General features: G+C 44.4%; 1 protein-coding gene across 1 annotated transcript; it reads right to left on the reverse strand.

Annotated features, from left to right (window-relative positions):
• Window positions 1-2,670: 2,670 nt before the first annotated feature.
• On the reverse strand, window positions 2,671-10,033 carry AKAP17A (A-kinase anchoring protein 17A). Its single transcript, XM_009484952.2, has 4 exons — window positions 8,853-10,033; window positions 6,521-6,669; window positions 5,179-5,419; window positions 2,671-3,699 (listed from the first exon to the last, which is right to left on the reverse strand). Exons 1-4 carry the CDS (start codon window positions 9,612-9,614, stop codon window positions 2,803-2,805), a joined length of 2,049 nt encoding a protein of 682 aa, XP_009483227.1. The 5' UTR covers window positions 9,615-10,033; the 3' UTR covers window positions 2,671-2,802.
• Between the last annotated feature and the right edge of the window lie 9,373 nt (window positions 10,034-19,406).

The following is a 19,406-nucleotide window of genomic DNA, read 5'->3' on the forward strand; positions in this document are numbered from 1 at the left end:
GTGTGTTGTCAACACTGTTTGCAAATCCAAAACACAGCACCATACCGGCAGCTATGAAGAAAGTTAACTCCATCACAGCCAGACCCCGTACAAGGACACACGACGCGATACCCATTTCAGAGGGTTCAGCACTGAAAAGATTTTGGAGAGCTTTGATGCAAAACACATACCTGAAGAAACAATACTGCTAAGTGTTAGACTAGATAAAACTCTGCACTGAGCAGTTACTGGGCAACTTTAGGTACTAGGAGTTTTAAGATGTTTTGATTGGGTTCAGCAGGCCAACTGAAAGAGGACTTCTTCCACATTCCCTCTGCATTTTGGAAAGTAAGCATTTGCAAGTAGCTTCAGAGCACTTTCAGGCTTTTCTTCCTGAAGCTGCTGTGAAAAGAAGAAATAATACAAGCACTATAAACAACTGAGTTACTTTATGTTACTGCACTTTTAGGACATTGTATGAAGCCAGTGCTGGAATCGGTGTGTTAAGCTGAATGATTATGAAAACCTGAGAGCTGAACATCCTCCCAACAATTATTTTCTCTGGCCTCAGAAACTGCCCTAAACTTCAGGGAAGCTTATGGAATGTAATCATTTCAGGGTGGGATATGAAACCTGCTCTTGGCACCTTCTCTGGAGCAAAAAAACCTATCAAGCCATCTTTTTTTTGTATCAACTAACAATATCTGTTGGATTCTTCTACTACGACTCCAACACTTTTTGGTGACTGCCACTGCTTTAACTGCTTCCACTCTTGGCAATGACACTGCATTCATAGATCGATGACTTCCTGAAAGTAGCATTATAAACTCACATCTCCCCAACTACTTACATAATACATCATCAAGACCCCCACCCAACCTATCAATCCCATTGGAAATCCACAGTAGAAATATACTGCAGAAATACTAGTAAGAATCTAATCCTGAGCTCAAAGACAATGGTACTGATGGCCATTAGTTAAACTTCCCACATAACTGCAGACAGAATACTTCTTTAAAAAAGTGGTGTTACCACAGGCAGCGTGTCAGTATGTAAGAGCAGGCTAAGCAGAATTGCATGCATTTACAAACAAGCATCCCACCAGCCTTATCAAATACTTGCAACCAACACTAGATTTCATTTTAGCTAAATCATTACCAAAGATGAACTTATCTTCAGGCAGATAGGCTTTTAACACTTTAATAAAGATAGCTGAAAAATGAACTCTTCACAGAAAGCAACTGCTCAGAATTCAAGAGATTGGTGGTGTTGAGTTGATTAGATAAATCAGTCTAGCTCTCAGCCCCTGAGACAGTGGCGAAACTCACAAGGGAAGTCACAAAAACTTGGGAAGTAACATAATTCATTGGAGATCTTTAAAAACATGAATTGCCAGGAAGATAAAAGAATGTCTACCTTTTCTTTCCACAGCTAGCAACTACAACCATTTCAGCAGCATGGTCTAGTAACAAACAAACCCCACATGGATTCACCGAAATCAATGCTGCCAAAATCAGCCAGCCAGGGATCCAGCTGAGCTGCAGCACCAATATGCTCCTCAGGCATGCCAGGAAAGGCATGCACTTTGATTTGATGCATCCGCGTGAGGAAAATGGTGGCTGAAGGCTATAGACAAAGAGCACACGTCCTGCTGAATTAACAGTTGATATAGCCGTACATAACAAGACCATCAAGAAGAGAGGCTGAGCTTCATTATTCAAATGTGTCAAGTGATTTTTTTTCCAACAAATGGGTTCTCATACAACGCTTCTGCAGATTTTAATATACTGACATATGAAAACAGCAACTTCAGTTCACTGGAAACAGTTTTCTTTTTAATTTTACCATAAAAAGGCAAAATAAACTCTCTCACTGTAATGTTATAGCTTTTAATATTCCTGAGTTGCATTTTAGAAGCAAAAGGATTCTTAAATGGATTTAACAAGAGACACTGCAGCCTTACTTTCCAACACCACAAGTAAAAATAATTTAGCAAGAAGGCCCCTTTTTCAAAAGACAATGGCTAGCTCTGTATGTACCTGAAAAAATGCTTCAAGTGGCGCTATGCCACCTGAAGTAATTACAAAGCCAAATATGTCAGAAAAATAACAGAACTTTTCAACAATTTTACCACTGCTTCTTACTTCCTACATCAATGTGCCTCTCTTACATGGAAAGTATTATTATACAAACGGCATTACATGCCAGCATAATTTGGGCACCATACAGACATATGAAGGAATCATAGCAGTTTAGAAGATATCCTGCGTATCTTTATAGTCAGTTTCAAGAACTATATGAAAGTCCTGCTATCCATCTCAATCAGCAAAAACTCTACTTTGTTAGGTGATTTCATTGAATGCACCAGAAAGCATTTTAAATCAAATGTGTATGTAATAGCTTGTCGTGTCTGGAGTTCCTATAACTGGCACCGTGTACTTCTCAAGCCAAATTAGGTGATACAGAGATAAGAACTGAATCAACTGAAATTAAGGTTTAGAAAACTGAAAACCAAGAAAACAGGTTGGCTTTTAGCACTGTAGGAACTTGAGCACAAGCACAGCTGGTTATACCTACATTGTGGTAGAAACCTAGAAAGAGACAACAAAGCACGAAGGAACATCAAAAAAATCAGGCATCTATTTTCTTGATTTCAGGGACTAGATGCAAGTTAAGCATTGGTTGGAACAAACGTGTTTTCTATAGCAGTCACACCGATGAGGTCTCATTTACAACTTTCTGGCCCTTTTGTCCAACCACAGCCTTTCCAAGGAGCCAAGGCCTCCACTACCCACTCCAGGTACTCCTTTGCTTACTCAGTGATCAACTCCGGTGCCTTCGCCTCCTGCTCACGCTTCTGCGACTACGACTTCTTTCTCTTCTGTCTCGTTTACGTTCACTACTGCGAGTTCTTCTGTAACGTGAACGTCTGGGGCTTACACTTCTTCGACGAGGACTATGGCTTCGTCGAGGACTGTAACTTCTGCTAGAGTGTCTATAATACCTCCTTTCTTTCCTGCGCTTTTCATCCTGATAACTCACATCTCTTCTGTGTCTGCTCCTCTCTCGTTTACCCTTACTCTCATCGGTGTTTATGCTGCTACATGAACGGCTCTTTCTTCTCCTTGGCTCTGTGCTACGTTTGCCCTGCTCACAGCGTGAGTCCTTCCGGCAGGTATTCTGGTCATAGCTAGAGAGGCTCTTCTGCTGCTGGTTATTGGCGGGAACACATGAAAGTACCCCTGAACTTCTTTTCTCAGAACACCTCTCAGAGTTTGTGGTATGAAGTTTCTGACCTTCTTTGACATGAACTTTGTCGTGAATGTTGCCATTCAGGTACTTGCATTGAGTGTTTACATTCTCAGGGGATGCTACGTCTCTTTGAGAGCCGGGAGCCAGTTTGCCTGTAACAGCCTGTCCTGAGGTAGAAGTGATGCAGCTGGATGACACAGTGTGTGGAACACCACTAGGGGTTTTCGGCATGTCAGACTGAGATGCTTCGGTTTCTTCTTTGTTTTGATTAACTGCATCCATTTTCTTGCTCAGAAGATTGTTTAGTAGTTTCTCCCTCAGTTCCTTTTCTTTTCTCTGCAACCCCAGTGCTCTCTCTTTCTCTTCTTCCACACGTTTGAGCTCAGCCTCCTGGAGCCTTCGTCTCTCCTCTAGCTGCTGAAGACGAATCTTTTCTTCATTATGCTCTTGTTCCAAAAGCTTTACTGTCTGAAAGATAGTCAAAGGGAAGGTAAGAGTGAACAAAAAAATATTTATATACCTGTTCATCCTTCCGAGTTATACCATAACACAAAAGCAGCGATGTGGCAAGAAAATAAAATCTAACAAACAAAACTTAACCATCCCAACATAAAATGGTTGTTTCCCTCTTAAAGGGAAAAAAACCAAAACGAACCAACCAAACCCACTAACACACAACTGTTGTAAGGTAAAACACTAGTATTAGTCCGCAAACTCTTTTGAGTGTTAATTTCTCCTAGCCATTTCACAAGGCAAAAACAAAGCTCGGTCTTTACAGCCCCTTAATATGACGAGTAACACACAAGCTAGAACAACATGTGAAATTTGAAGCATTAGAATACATTTATCAGGGTTAACACTTGAAGGTTCCATTCAAATTTAAAACATGAATTTCTCTTAGATGACTGCAATCTGTAGTTCATAGATGACTTTACAATGAAAAGCATAAAAATGAGCAAATACTTGAAGACACACATATTATGCAGAAACTGATTCTCATTTTGTCAACCACTTTAGAAACTCATGATACTGGAAATGACTGTTCAAACGTTTTTTTTTTTCCCCTGACCCAGACAAATGGCTTAGTGTAGATCTCAAAATTCTGGGAGTGAAAGAAACACTGCTCTATTTTGTCAGACAATCTTTCTATTTCACAGCTGCAAAGTTACAAAGCCTGCAAGAAGTATTTCTCCCTTCTCCTAGCATGTAACTGACCACATAGCATTGTATGAGTTCAGATACACTCCTGAGGTACACTGGCATCAAGGAAAAAAAGAAAAAAACAAAAAACCAACTGTGCTTTACCACACAGTTTTTCATTTCTACAGAAAATACTTAACATGCATTACATTATACCCTAACATGACTTTATCCAAGCCTTAAGCACATCTTAAACATCCTGTTTCAGTGGAAAATAACAATACTGTCAGAGAGACAGGCTCTAACATTCAAAACCTTAGCTGACAGTACATGTCCTACAGAAAAGTCATTGCACATTTTCAAACATCAAACTATGAAAGCTCATTCTCTGAAACTGCAAAGAATAGTTAATGGAACTACTGAAAGTCAGATGGGAAACAGCATCAAAACTGGAATTAGAAATAAAGAGTCTTGCATCTTATCCTCTGTGTTTAGTTCACTTTATCATGCTTACACATTCTTTTACTGGACTTAAGAGCAAGCCTGGCAATTAGTTTACAGGTAAAAAATGCTATTCAGGACTACAGGTTCAAGTTCACTCTTCTAATTATCTATATGTGCATATTTTACCAGAGGAGAAATATTGTTTCATTGCACTTTTTGGAATTTTTGGTCTAAGGAATAGCATCTGGAGAGGTACTAAATCTGTTGTTTAACGAACAGTGCTCCACACCTGCTCTCAAGTCAGTAAAAGGCTTTATTCTGCTGGGTTCTTCATTAGCTTCTGAAAAAAAATATTGAAGGTACCTTTGCCCTGCTTAGCAGTTCTGCAATTAGTCTAATGGACTGAAGATTTCTCTGAGCTAACAGAAGCTTCCTTTCTTCCAACTTTATCTTCTCCTGAAGTTTTTTCTGTTCTTCAGCTTGAAGCTTTTCAAGTTGCTTTTTGTTTCGTCGAACTTCACGATCTTTCTGTTTCTGTTCTCTCTTTCGCAACTTTTCTTCTCTTTTTCTCTCTCTCTCATATTCTTCAAGCTCTCTCTGCTTCCTAAAAAGAGATTAATATTTTTACCTTATCTAGGGCAGGTACAATTTTAGACTCCTACTCTATGTAAAAATATGTTTTGTGCTTTGAGTAAATTTGTTTCTAAGTAAGTCTTTTTGATTACTGAAAAACAGAAGTAGGAAACAGTGAACATTTTAACCATTAGTTGTGACAGCAAACAATCATCAGCCTGTCAATATTTAAAAACAAATTGGAATCCAAACATAAAACATGGCTACACAAAAACTTATTTTTTTTAAACCAATTGGACCAGAGACAATAACAATGCATTGCACAGCTGGGCAGTAAATCAGCATAGTGAGAAGAAAACTACCAAGCCAATTAATATGTGCAGGGGTTGGTGGGTTTTATTTCAGTCATTAGGACAAAATGGTAGCTTATGTAAAAGGCCAAGGGTTTCCAAGATCAGGTCTAACGACATGATTTTTAGGAAATTGAGTATTTTGCTGATTTAATATTTTGAACTGAACATAAGCATTAGTGACAATCTAAACAACCTTACAGTTTCAGAAATTAGTATCTAAACATTGAGCAATGAGAATTTATATATATCAAGGCAAATGGACACCATACAACCTCTGAAACAATTTGCTCCATTTTTGTTTTATATTCTGAATAGCTGTCTCATGACATTTGCACCCCTATACATTTTCTTAAAACGTCACTGTTAAGATATGCTTGTATCCATCTCTTTCCTGGAAAAATAATGATGTTAAGAACAAATGAGCTTTATAATATCAAAGTTACTTGGTAGTAGAACTAGTGCATTATTTGCTGTTCTCCATTTACAACGCACATTTTTCCATCAGACAGCTCTTGGAATTAAAGTTCAAGGGGGGAAAAAAAAAAAAAAAAGGTGTAAAACACTCCTCTTCAAATCTCATAATCCCTGAACCCTATTTCCTCAAAAGGACCACAATATTCTCACTCAGTTTTAAGTACTTCACTTTAGCTACAGGAGTAGAACTTCGAAAGCAAACTTGTATTTAGTTATTTTCTATCTATTGATGGTCATATGAAGAAGCAACTAGTTTTGTTATGCCTGGTTGTTAAAAATATAACTGACCAGTAAGAGATAAATACCTTTCTTCCTCTTTTTGTTTTTCCTCAGCTTCTTTCTCTTTACGTTTTTGTTCTTCTCTCTGTTTTTCAAGCTCTTGAAGCTTTTGCCTTTCAAGCTGACGCTTCTTAATTGATGCATCACTGAGGTGTTTTGTTGAGTCAAAAGAAACCTTTGCAGGATACAATTGAAAACAGTTTTAAGTAGACAAAAAAAAAAAAAAGAAGTCACTGACAACCTACACAATCCCAAAAAATTTTAACCTAGCACAAAGGTATCCAGACAGCAGTGTAAGTAAAGCCAGAAATATAAAACCTTTTTCAAAACGAAGGGAACTTCTCCATGTGCCCAGAGCAAGCACCAGAGTACTATAACCAGGTAACTGCAAACTCAGTGCCTGCACACTAGCACCGACAGCTACCAGTTTACACTTTTGTGTGTGTATGACACCCAAAAGTAAACCCTAGTGTGGTTTAGGCCCTGACTGTCCAATGTTTTCAACCTGTCAGAACAGGAACATACAGAACTCTTTCAACTCATGTATGCTGTTAAGGACTGTACAGCACTAAGTAGAAATAGGTCTAAATAAAGGCCTCTCTTTCTGTCTAAAACTGTGATCCTTAAGTTCAGCAGAAGAAATGGTTCTACAACATTCAGCACCTCGTTTAAGCAAGTGCCTTGTACCAATTCTGACACCAAGATTCCCAAATTGAGGAACATGGGGCTGAAGCTCCAGGTTTGAGACTGGGAAGGCAAGACAAAAGGAAGTTACACGCTTCTGAGCCATAAGACCTGGGAAAACACTCAGCTTCCAGGACATATATGAGCACAACTTGGCCATATCCAGCTGCATGCTGGAACAGGACATGAGCAGACATCACAAGCCTGGTGTCCTAATCTCCCATTCTAGATACCACCTGTGTGCCTGCAGGCAGGCAGTGGTCTGTAACACATTCCCTGAGGCCCACCGTCATTTACCATGGGGCAGAGAACAAGGAGCACATACTTTGCAGTTTAATTCACCCAGGCTCTATGTAAAATGGTGTTTCACTAACAAACTAGAACAACAGACAGGTAGAAACATAAAAGGTGTTGTGACCTTGTATAAAGAGATCTGTTCTGACAGAACAGTCGCAAACACAGCCCTCTCTCTTTCCTATCAATCCCCAGGGCAGCTGCCAGGAAGGCGTGCTTCCTCTTGCACTGCCAAACTAAATTTGGGAACCCTGATCCCCTGCATGTAAGTGACAGTTTGAATTTCACATCCCCTTGAAAACTTTGAGGGTCAAGGTACAAATGGCTTCTATACTCCAACTGACAAACTTTGATAACATGATAAAAGATTACAGTATTCTACTTATACTGACTAAACTACAACTTGAGTAAATATTTGCCTGTTCCCACATTACACAAAAGAATACTCAAGCTTTTTCCTGAAATAAACTTTCTGATTTGATGACTGACTACTGACCATACCGAAATACATCCGCAAACATTTCACTCAACTGGTATGTATGTACACAGACCACATCCAAACATATCAGAGGAAGTTTTCTTCAGGCCATGCTCTCATAGATACTACATCTGAACAGAACGTCTTGTTCTCTCCTGTCATAGTTGCATTTTCTAAGACAATGAGGTTACAGAAAAAAAGGTCTGGAAAACTCAGTATGTAAGTATTATGAATTAAGCATACTGCATTCACAGGAAACTGTGCTGTGGAGTATCCTTATGGTTTAAATTTTTGTGGGGCCCTTCCGTATGTGAAGAACACTAATGATGAACTGTGTATTCCCCAGGCTGTACAGGCCACATACTATTAAACTTCACAGTTCTCACACTTGTCTGGTAGACCTCATTATCAATGCAGGGACCAAATATAGAGGCTGGGAAATTTTCCCTAATAATTTCTATTTGTAGTGAGCACAAGAGAAGACAATGAACTTTTAAGTCAGCCTTCTGGTGAAGTATGTCTGAACTTGTTCAGAATTAGAATTTTAAGTGAAATAACAAGATTTATAAATACATATTACTTTCTAAAAACTATTTAGCAGGTCATGTTCATATACTTAGTCCTTCCATCAAGCAGTTCTCATTTCTGGACCTGTCTTGCTAAAAAACAAAAGCAAAACCCCACCCACTTTGTTCATATAATCAAACACCACATTTTTATTCCATCATTTTCCTTTAAAAATTCTGTTATGGCTGTTCCATAAAACTACATTAGCGCTGTTCATGTCACCTGTTGCCATCACTACAGTACATCGATGTAGGTTTTAAGCACTAGGGAAATAAAATTTAGTTGTACTTGGTCTTTCACATGGGTTCCCATAAAAAAAGCCTACAGTTTCTCACCTTTATATTGCAAGCCACTGCTTTGCCATCATCACCTTTATGCATCAGCTTCATCCCTCGCAGGGCATTCATGGCCTTAATGAAACCTGCATACTCTCGATACTGAACATAAGCTTCAAAATTTAAATGGCCTCCAAAACTGAAAGTGTGAAAATTTCTGCCAGTCATTTCTTCTCTGTAAGGGTCCAGCATGGGTATGTCCACATTACGGATTTCTCCAAATTTCTTGAAAACTTTTATGAGGACTTCTTCACTTGGCTTTTCGGAGCCAGAGTCCTTTGCTGCAAACCACTTACAAGGTAAGCCCTCTAAATGAATAGTATCTGGCCTTTCCCCTGGCAAAGTTTCATTCATATCTTTCGCATCACGGAAAAACGAGTCCCAGTCATGTCTGGTAGGAAAGTCAATCTTGTATTCTGCAGCACGGACTTTTAAAATGTCAGAGAAGCCACTCAGCTTTATTGTTTTGCCATCAAGGCATGCCAGAAAAGACTTAACCAAACTTTTGTTTTCAACCTCTCCTTCAAACCGGATGAAATCCATCGTGCTTTTAGAAATCCGCAGAGTGGAAAACTGATGAGTTTGCACCATCCCTTTCAATCTTTCCATCACTTCCCAGTTCGAAATGGATTTTCCCGGTTGTTTCAGCTGAGGAAGAGCCACACTGATGGTCATTTTTGTAATGGGTTTAAGGTATAACCCACAGGGAGCACAGAGCTCTACAGCTTCTGATGTATCATGAACTATTGTTGCAGCAGCCATAACACAGAAAAAGCATAGGATAAAAAAATAAAAGATGCAAGTTTAAGTTGCAGGCCAACAGTAGTCAAATAAAACAGCCCTCATCCATATATAATTGAATTCTTTGGCCATTTAACCATTCCCAAGTTAAAACAACGTCTCTTAACACAAGAGTCAATTAGAGAGTTAAAACCAAGTAGTACAAACATCTTAAATTACTTTATAACCACTAGGGCCTATAAGGAATTAAACCTCAGTAAGGCCTCAGAAGAAAAACCAAGAAGCTGATGACAATCTTAGGAATACATGAAGCTGGTATGTGATGGCTCAGAAAGCAGCTACCCTTTCTCAGGAAGGAAGGGGCCTGGCAGAGCGATATCACACCACTTTGAAGTCTACTTAACAACCAGCGAACCCCTGCAGGCTAGCGCCGAGGCAGGTCCGACGTTCTCCAGCAGAAAGTCTGAGGAGGTGCCTGCAACGAGACAAGAACATCCCTTTTACTTAAAAGCCCGAAGCCCCACCGCCCTCCCTCCGAGCAGCGCTGAGCAGCCTCAGCACTACAAGGCGGGGGAGCGCCGTGAGCCACACCGGAGCCCGCGACCACCACCGGCCGCACAACCCGCCCGCGGGAAGGCGGGCAGCAGCCCCCGCCGGGAGGAGCCCGGGCGGCGGGGCGAGACCCCGGGAAGAGACCAACGGGGCAGGGCCCCCCCCCGGCCCCCAACCCCAGCCGGACGGGCCGGGCCGGGCCGGGCCGAGCAGGGTTACCCGCACCCTCCGCCGCCGCCTCCCCTCCGCGTTCCCCGCCCGCCTCCCCCGGCCCCGAGGGGACCCCCCCGGCGCCAGCCTCACCCTCAGCCGCCGGGGGTGTGGGTCGGCCCCGCGGCCAACGGCCCCGCGTGCGCCGCCGCCCCCGGCCCGCGCCGGACCCTGCCCCTCCGCGCGCCGCCGGGGCCGCTTCCGCTTCCGCGTGGCGGAACCCACCCCCTCCCCGCGGCCGGCAAGGGGGCGGGCGCGCTCTCTATGGTAGCGGCGTGAGGGCGGCGCCTGGCGGCGGGGCGGGAGAGTGGGGAGAGTGGAGGCTTAAAACCAAAATGACGGCTGCCTCCTTTTGGGTGGAGCACAGGCCCTCCTGTCTTGCTTTCCCACAGAGGCATACGCTGTATAGTGTGGATAGTGTGCGCGCACCCGGTACGCACGAACAGGTGTATTTCCCAATAAAGTAATTTTTAGCATTTGCTTCCAACAGCCTGGGGCACAAGGGCACAGAAGCCCTGCCAAAAAGGCACCCTGCTGAGTGGAGAACAGAGCCGGGGTGTCTGAGGTCACCATCTACCAAGGAAGATAGACCCCAGCTTCCTGCTTACCACACATTTCCAATAGTTTGTTTTTTTTTTTTTTTGAAAACAAACCCAAACTATTTGCAAAAGAATGGCACCAATCAACAAGACATAATTTAGTTGCATAAGCGTGAGTGACTAGTGCTGTTTGAGATACTGTAAGACATCCAAGCTACATACATGGGTCTGGAAAATACGCCACATGACCTACAGGAAACCTGGCAACGCTGTCAGCTGGAGGTCATGCTGGATACCCTACAGCATCCCAAAGGGCAGTAGGTATGTGACTGAGACAACTGAAGTGAGTGAGCCTTCCGTGTCATCTTAGGGGCTGTGGGGTCTGGGGCTGCTTGGCTTTCAGCTGCTGCTTTAGGAGGGCGTGAGTCTTCTCAAATCCTGGGTTGAACCTACTGCACCTTAGCCGACATCTCCAATACCCTAGAGCATCTCGATAGACTCTAACCCCTTATGCCAGGAAGCTGATTCCTGTTTCTAGTTTACAAGTAGCTATCTGCGTGCAGACACATGAATTCAGAAGTCTGAGTCTTTAACAGGATGATATTCTTGGTGTTCTTGATATCCAGGAATTGTTTAACCAACTGGCTTGTGAATGGGAAAAGATTTCCTGTTCTTCTCCCCATCTGCATGGGGAGAAGCAATGGAAATATGGAAAGTATTGATGCGTCCTTACATAATTGTTCACCAATAAATATTTAAGGCACACCAAAGCACATCTCTTGAATGTGTTCTCATCCTGCGCTGGTCCTCAGTTTATATCAGTGAAAAAAGGGGGTTTAAGTTGCGGCAGTGGGCACAGGAGGGAGTTGTCCATTTTGTGCCTGTTTGCTTTTCATGTCTGCTTTGCCCACTGTACAAGTGAGGCAAAGTATTTGATAGGCCAGCAGATCCTCAAGTACACTTCTTAAATGGTCTTATACTATTTTGCTGATAACCCATCAGAGCTTCTCACTGTAGCTTTTCTATCGGTGGATTCCTCATACTTGGGTTCACGGCAAGTGAAAGGTGCAGAAGTTGCCACACACGCCCAGGAGAAGGCCTGCCTCCATTCCCTGCACCACCACCCTCCAGATATGTGCTCCCATGTTCTCAGAGAACCCCAGTTTCAACACTGGGACTGTAGTTGCATGCCCCCGCCTACCTCTCTCAACTTCCTGCTGCTCATCCCCAGCCTGCGAGCTGCTCCTGCTGCTCCCGCTGCCAACCTCCTGCCCTCATCCAGACACTCACCCCCTACAGCACCTATCCCCTGCTCCAGCCTTTTAAAACAGGCACCGGGTCCCACCTTGGATAAACTCCCACCACTTGAGAAACCGGGACTGCAGTAACCTTCAGCGGCAGGCTGGTGCCTGTTTCCACTGTGTGGAAATAGACTTTGAAGCATCAGTGAAAACACTCAACGCAGGAGGTCAGCATCGATCCAGCAGCTGCAGCGAGACCACAGCTGTTGTACAGAGGTGCTATTTCACATCACAGATGCTGGTAACTGCTGGTCCTCCTCTGTTTCTTTTATGATATAGTTAAGTACTAGTGTAAAGGCAGACTTGGGAACTACTGCTAGTTTGAACAGTTTGAAATAGTTCGTGCTTTATAGTCTGAGAGCCTCTGCATAGTATGTCACACCTTCTCCTACCGACTTGCACTTGGGAGCGCACAAAGCAGATCTAGTTACATTCCAGAGAGTTTCAGTAGCAGTGCAGTGAGACACTGCATATGGCAAAGATTTTGAATCCTGTGCATAATGATAGCCCCACCCCCCGAGAGTGTGCCAGAAATAAATATTCTGTATTTTAAGCTGAAAGAGTAAATCAATGCTCTGAAAGGTTACAAAATGCCAGAATTGAGGTTACCCATGCCATGACATCAGCCACAACCATGACAGCTTTCATAGACTGTTTTTTCTGATATACGCAAGAGAACTGTTACAAGCATTACATTTAATAATACTGTAAAACATATGGGCAAGAAGAAGTAGTGGAAGTAGTGATAATGTATGTACCTTTTAAAAGATGTAATCATGCGTCAATACTGCAGTGCAGCAATGGTAAACAGTGTCTCTGCTCAAATGCGGTCCTCTGTGTTAGGCAGATGTGTCATTTTTATTATTATTTTTCACTGTTGTGAGATACCTAAATGAGTAAATTAAATGTCTCCCTTCAGGTTTCAGAGTCTGAAGTGAAGGTCAGAAAAGCAAGTGTATCACACCTACCAGGAAGAGGAAGGATGAACAGGCAAAGTAAACATCAGTAAGGGTGTCCTGGTTTCAGCTGGGATAGAGTTAATTTTCTTCCTAGTAGCTGGCATAGTGCTGTCTTTTGGAGTTAGTATGAGAATAATGTTGATAACACACTGATGTTTTAGTTGCTGCTAAGTAGTGCTTACACCAGTCAAAGACATTTCAGCTTCCCATGCTCTGCCAGGTGCACAAGAAGCTGGGAGGGGGCAGAGCCAGGACAGCTGACCCAAACTGACCAAAGGGCTGTTCCATACCATATGACGTCATGCTCAGTACATAAACTGGGGGGGAGTTGGCTGGGGGGCAGCAATTGCCGCTTGGGGACTGGCTGGGCGTCGGTCAGCAGGTGGTGAGCAATTGCATTGTGCATCACTTTTTTTGTATATTCTTTTATCATTATTATTATCATTATTATTTTCTCTTCCTCTGCTGTCCTATTAAACTGCCTTTATCTCAGCCCACGGGTTTTACTTTTGTTTTTTTCCGATCCTCTCCCCCATCCCAGCGGGGTCAGGGGGAGGGTGAGTGAGTGGCTGTGTGGCGCTTAGTTGCTGACTGGGGTTAAACCACAACAGACCTTTTTTGGTGCCCAACGTGGGGCTCGAAGGGTTGAGATAGCGACAGATCTGACCAGAGTGTGATAAAACAAATTCGTTATAAGCATTTGTTATATTAGTTTAGTAATCGCTGGTCACAATATTGATTTACTTGCTATCAGAGTTTTTGCATTTGTTCTCAGAGTTGTGTTACGTAACACCTTACTTACTGTATATACTGTTTGTCAGTATTTATGTGCTCTTTATTACCTCTGGGAGATGGATTAAGGTTATCGCTTTGCTGTAATGTGTAACACTGGCTTATGGTATGATAAAATTATTGGTCATGAGACCAGTCTTGTATTTATACTCAGCATTGCCGTCACCTCTGTACTTCAGGAGCCATCTGTCAGAAATTATTAATAATTACACTTTTTACTTTTTCTCCTTGGAGGGCCAACCTTTGGGGGAGACACCTTCCTCCATCTTCTCCTTCAGCCTAATTACAATACCTCTTGAGAATTTTGAGTATCCTTGGGATGTTCCAACCAGCATGTTTGCATTGCTATGTCTCCTGAATGTGTGTCAGGTCTTGCTTAGGGTCATTGCTTAGGTTTAGAAACTATTTGAGAATATTACAGTTACTCCAACCGCCACAACAGGCACTGCAGCTACTCAAACCCCAGCAACAGACACTGCGGTTACTCCAACCCCCGTGACAGGCACTGTGGCTACTCAAACCCCAGTGAAAGGCACTGCAGCTGAACCAGAGAACCAACCTCCGTTGGTATAAGTTGCCCCCATACACAAGAAGAAATCCCGGAAGCAAAAGTCAGCTCGTTTACAAAGGAATGATGAAAAAACAGGCCCATCACAAGGAGAGAAGGAGGAAGAGGAAGAACTTGGAAATGAGATGGAAACCACCGGATCCTTATCTTTGAGTGAGCTGCAAGATATGCAAAAAGATTTCAGCTGTTGTCCAGGCGAGCACATTGTCACCTGGCTCCTCTGATGCTGGGATAATGGGGCCAGTAGCCTGGAATTAGGGGGTAAGGAAGCCAAACAGCTGGGATTCCTTTCTAGGGAAGGGGGCGCTGACAAAGTGATTGGAAAAGGAGAACAAGTCCTTAGCCTCTGGAGGCGACTACTGTCAGGCATGAAGGAAAGTTATCCCTTCAAGGAAGATGTTATATATCGCCCAGGGGACTAGACCAGCACAGAGAGGGGTATCCAGTACCAGAGGGAATTAGGCATAGAATCATAGAATCATAGAATGCTTTGGGTCGGAAGGGACCTTTAGAGGCCATCCATCCAATCCCCCTGCAGTGAGCAGGGACAGCTTTAACCCGATCAGGTTGCTCAGAGCCCCATCCAACCTGACCTTGAATGTTGCCAGGGATGGGGCCTCCACCACCTCTCTGGGCAACCTGTTCCAGTGCTTCACCACCCTCATTGTAAAAAATTTCTTTCTTATGTCTCGTCTAAATCTATTCTTCTTTAGTTTAAATCCATTATTCCTTGTCCTGTCACAACAGGCCTTGTTAAACAGATTCTCCCCATCCTTCCTGTAGGCCCCCTTTAAGTACTTGAAGGTCGCAATAAGGTCTCCTCGCAGCCTTCTCTTCTCCAGGCTGAACAACCCCAACTCTCTCAGCCTGGCCTCATAGGAGAGGCGCTCCAGCCCTCGGATCATTTTGGTGGGCCTCCTCTGGACCCGCTCCAGCAGGTCCATGTCCTTCTTGTGCTGAGGGCCCCAGAGCTGGATGCAGTGCTCCAGGTGAGGTCTCACCAGAGCAGAGTAGAGGGGCAGAATCACCTCCCTCGACCTGCTGGCCACGCTGCTTTTGATGCAGCCCAGGATACGGTTGGCTTTCTGGGCATGCTGGAAGTGATTTATAGTGACCTGAACAATGAGCAGTTACTGTCCTGGTTTTGGCTGGGATAGAGTTAATTTTGTTCCTAGTAGCTGGTATAGTGCGGTGTTTTGGATTTAGTATGAGAAGCATGTTGATAACACACTGATGTTTTAGTTGTTGCTAAGTAGTGCTTACACTAGTCAAGGACTTTTCAGCTTCCCATGCTCTGCCAGGTGCACAAGAAACTGGGAGGGGGCACAGCCAGAATAGTTGATCCAAGCTGACCAAAGGGCTATTCCATACCATGTGACGTCATGCTCAGCATATAAAATGGTGGTGGAGGTGGGGGGGGGGTTGGCCAGGGAGCGGCGATCATTACTCGGGAACTGTCTGGGTATCGGTCGGCGGATGGTGAGCAATTGCATTGTGCATCACTTGCTTTGTATATTATTACTATTATTATTATTATTATTATTAGGTTATTATTATCATTACAATTTTACTTTATTTCAATTATTAAACTGTTCTTATCTCAACCCAGGAGTTTTTCTCACTCTTACTCCTCTGATTCTCTCCCCCATCCCATCAGGGTAGGGGGAGTGAGCGAGCAGCTGCGTGGTGCTTAGTTGCTGGCTGGGGCTGAACCACAACAGTTACCCAAAGATCCAGATGAAGTCAGGTGCACACAACCCATGTGGCAGAAGGTGGTACAGAATGCACCAGCATCGTATGCCAACCCATTGGCAATACTGGCCTGGAAAGATGAAAAGGCACCAATGGTGGATGAAGTGGCCAGCCTACTCTAGGAATAAGAAGAAAGTATCTCTTCCCCCTTTGTCTTGGCTTTAGAGATACTGTCCTGGGAGGTCCAGCAACTCAAAGAGAATAGGTCCTACTCTCCACCCATACAGACCAATATCTCAGCTATTAGGAGTCAGTGTTCTTCTGCTCAAGAGAGAGGATATAGAGGGTACACACCACAAGCCACCCTTTGGTTTTACCTGCGTGACCACAGAGAGAACATGAGGAAAGGGGGTGGAAAATCTACCTCAACCCTAGAGGCATGGGTACATTAATTGCAATGAAAAAAGGTCACATAGGGGGGTTCTTCCAGGAAAATTACGGCTCCAGTTTCCAGTGGGCAGTTCCCCAGACAGAGTAGAAGGGCTGATCTTACTCCTGATTTTAATCAAGGGACTCCTGACTCACATATGCAAGAAGTGAGTAATGAATACTATGACCAGTATTAGTGGGGCTCTGCCTCCAGCCAGGTGGAGGAAAGGGACAACCGGGTTTAGTGGACTGTGTGGATTTGATGGCCTGGCACATCAGATCCACAGGAGTATAAGGCTCTAGTGGACACCGGTACACAGTGTACCTTAACACCATCATGCTATAAAAGGACAGAACCCATCTGTATTTCTGGAGGGACGGGGGATCCCAACAGCTAACTGTATTGGAGGCCAAAGTGAGCCTAACTGGGAAGGAGTGGCAGAAGCACCCTACTGTGACTGGCCCAGACGCTCTGTGTATCCTTGGCGTAGACTACCTAAGGAGAGGGTATTTCAAGGAGCCAAAAGGGTACTGGTGGGCTTTTGGTATAGTTGCCTTGGAGATGGAGGAAATTAAGTCAGGCAAAGAAGTGAAGAGACCAGCATGGCTGAGTTGAGACCTGCTGGTCAAATTAAAGAGTAAGACGGAACTGCACAGGCAGTGGAAGCAGGGACATGTGTCCTGGGAGGAGTACAGGGAAACTGCCCAGTTGTGTAGGGAGGGGGTCAGGAAGGCCAAGGCGAGGATGGAGCTGAATTTGGCAAGGGATGTAAAGAATAACAAGAAGGGCTCCTACAGGTATATCAACCAGAAAAGGAAGGTTAAAGAAAGCATATACCCCCGATGAACAAGAATGGTGACCTTGTATCAACGGACGAGGATAAGGCTGAGGTACTCAGCAACTTCTTTGCCTCAGTCTTCATCCTGCAACCTCTGTCCTCACCCCTCCCAAATCAATGGACCAAAAGACAGGGAGCAGGGGTGTAAAGCCCCTCCCACTATAAGGAAAGATCACGTTCGAGACCACCTGAGGAACCTCAATGTACACAAGTCTATGGGACCTGATGAGATGCACCCCAGAGTCCTGAGGGAATTGGCTGATATAGTTGCCAAGCCACTCTCCATGATATTTGAAAAGTCATGGCAGTCCGGTGAAGTCCCTGCTGACTGGAAAAAGGGGAATGTTGTGCCCATTTTTAAAAAGGGAAGAAAGGAGGACCCTGGGAACTACTGCCCTGTCAGCCTCACCTCTGTGCCTGGGAAGATCATGGAGCAGATCCTCCTAGAAGATATGCTCAGGCACATGGAGGACAGGGAGGTGATTCGAGACAGGCAGCACGGCTTCACCAAGGGCAAGTCCTGCCTGACCAACCTAATGGCTTTCTATGAAGGAGTGAGTGCATCAGTGGACAAGGGAAAAGCAATGGATGTCATCTACTTGGACTTCTGTAAAGCCTTCGACACAGTCCCTTACAAAACCCTGCTCTCTAAATTAGAGAGATATGGGTTTGATGGGTGGACTGTTCAGTGGATAAGGAATTGGCTGGATGGTTGCATCCAGAGGGTCGTGGTCAATAGCTCGATGTCCACATGGAGACATGACAAGTGGAGACCCTCAGGGGTCTGTACTGGGACCGGTGCTGTGTAACATCTTCATCAATGACATAGACAGTGTGATCGAGTGCACCCTCAGCAAATTTGCAGATGACGCCAAGCGGAGTGGTGCGGTTGACACGCCAGAAGGACGAGATGTCGTCCAAAGGGACCTGGACAAGCTGGAGAGGTGGGCCTGTGTGAACCTCATGGGGTTCAACAAGGCCAAGTGCAAGGTCCTGCACCTGGGACGGGGCAACCCCCAATATCAATACAGGCTGGGGGATGAAGGGATTGAGAGCATTTCTGCAGAGAGGGACTTGGGGGCACTGGTGGATGAAAAGCTGGACATGAGCCAACAATGTGCGCTTGCAGCCCAGAAGGCCAACCATATCCTGGGCTGCATCAAAAGCAGCGTGCCCAGCAGGTCGAGGGAGATGATTCTGCCCCTCTGCTCTGGTGAGACCTCACCTGGAGCACTGCATCCAGCTCTGGGGCCCTCAGCACAAGAAGGACATGGACCTGCTGGAGCGGGTCCAGAGGAGGCCCACCAAAATGATCCGAGGGCTGGAGCGCCTCTCCTATGAGGCCAGGCTGAGAGAGTTGGGGTTGTTCAGCCTGGAGAAGAGAAGGCTGCGAGGAGACCTTATTGCAGCCTTCCAGTACTTAAAGGGGGCCTATAGGAAGGATGGGTACAATCTGTTTAACAAGGCCTGTTGTGACAGGACAAGGAATAATGGATTTAAACTAAAGAAGAATAGATGTAGACGAGACATAAGAAAGAAATTTTTTACAATGAGGGTGGTGAAGCACTGGAACAGGTTGCCCAGAGAGGTGGTGGAGGCCCCATCCCTGGCAACATTGAAGGTCAGGTTGGATGGGGCTCTGAGCAACCTGATGTAGTTAAAGCTGTCCCTGCTTACTGCAGGGGGTTTGGGCTAGATGACCTCTAAAGTTCCCTTCCAACCTAAAGCATTCTATGATTCTGTGATTCTATGAAACAGCTGTCCACGTTGCCCAGTCTCTTGGAGGACCCTTCTGTTGTGGGGTTGCTGAGGGTCGAAGAACAACACGTGCTGATAGCTACCACAATAGTGCATCAGCAGCAATATCGCACCAACTGAGAATGGCCTGGAGAACCAGGGAGTGATAAGCAAGACTCACCCTTTAACAGTTCT

Source organism: Pelecanus crispus, chromosome 1 (genome assembly GCF_030463565.1).
Source record: "Pelecanus crispus isolate bPelCri1 chromosome 1, bPelCri1.pri, whole genome shotgun sequence".
Taxonomy (NCBI): Eukaryota; Metazoa; Chordata; class Aves; order Pelecaniformes; family Pelecanidae; genus Pelecanus; species Pelecanus crispus.

Bases quoted from the DNA above. Each gene is read 5' to 3' on its own strand.
- AKAP17A (XM_009484952.2), bottom strand. From the start codon at position 9,614: ATGGCTGCTGCAACAATAGTTCATGATACATCAGAAGCTGTAGAGCTC. The intron at 6,670-8,852 runs GTGAGAAACTGT...TATCCTGCAAAG, and splicing joins CAGTGGCTTGCAATATAAAG to GTTTCTTTTGACTCAACAAA. The intron at 5,420-6,520 runs GTATTTATCTCT...ATCTCTTTTTAG, and splicing joins AAACAAAAAGAGGAAGAAAG to GAAGCAGAGAGAGCTTGAAG.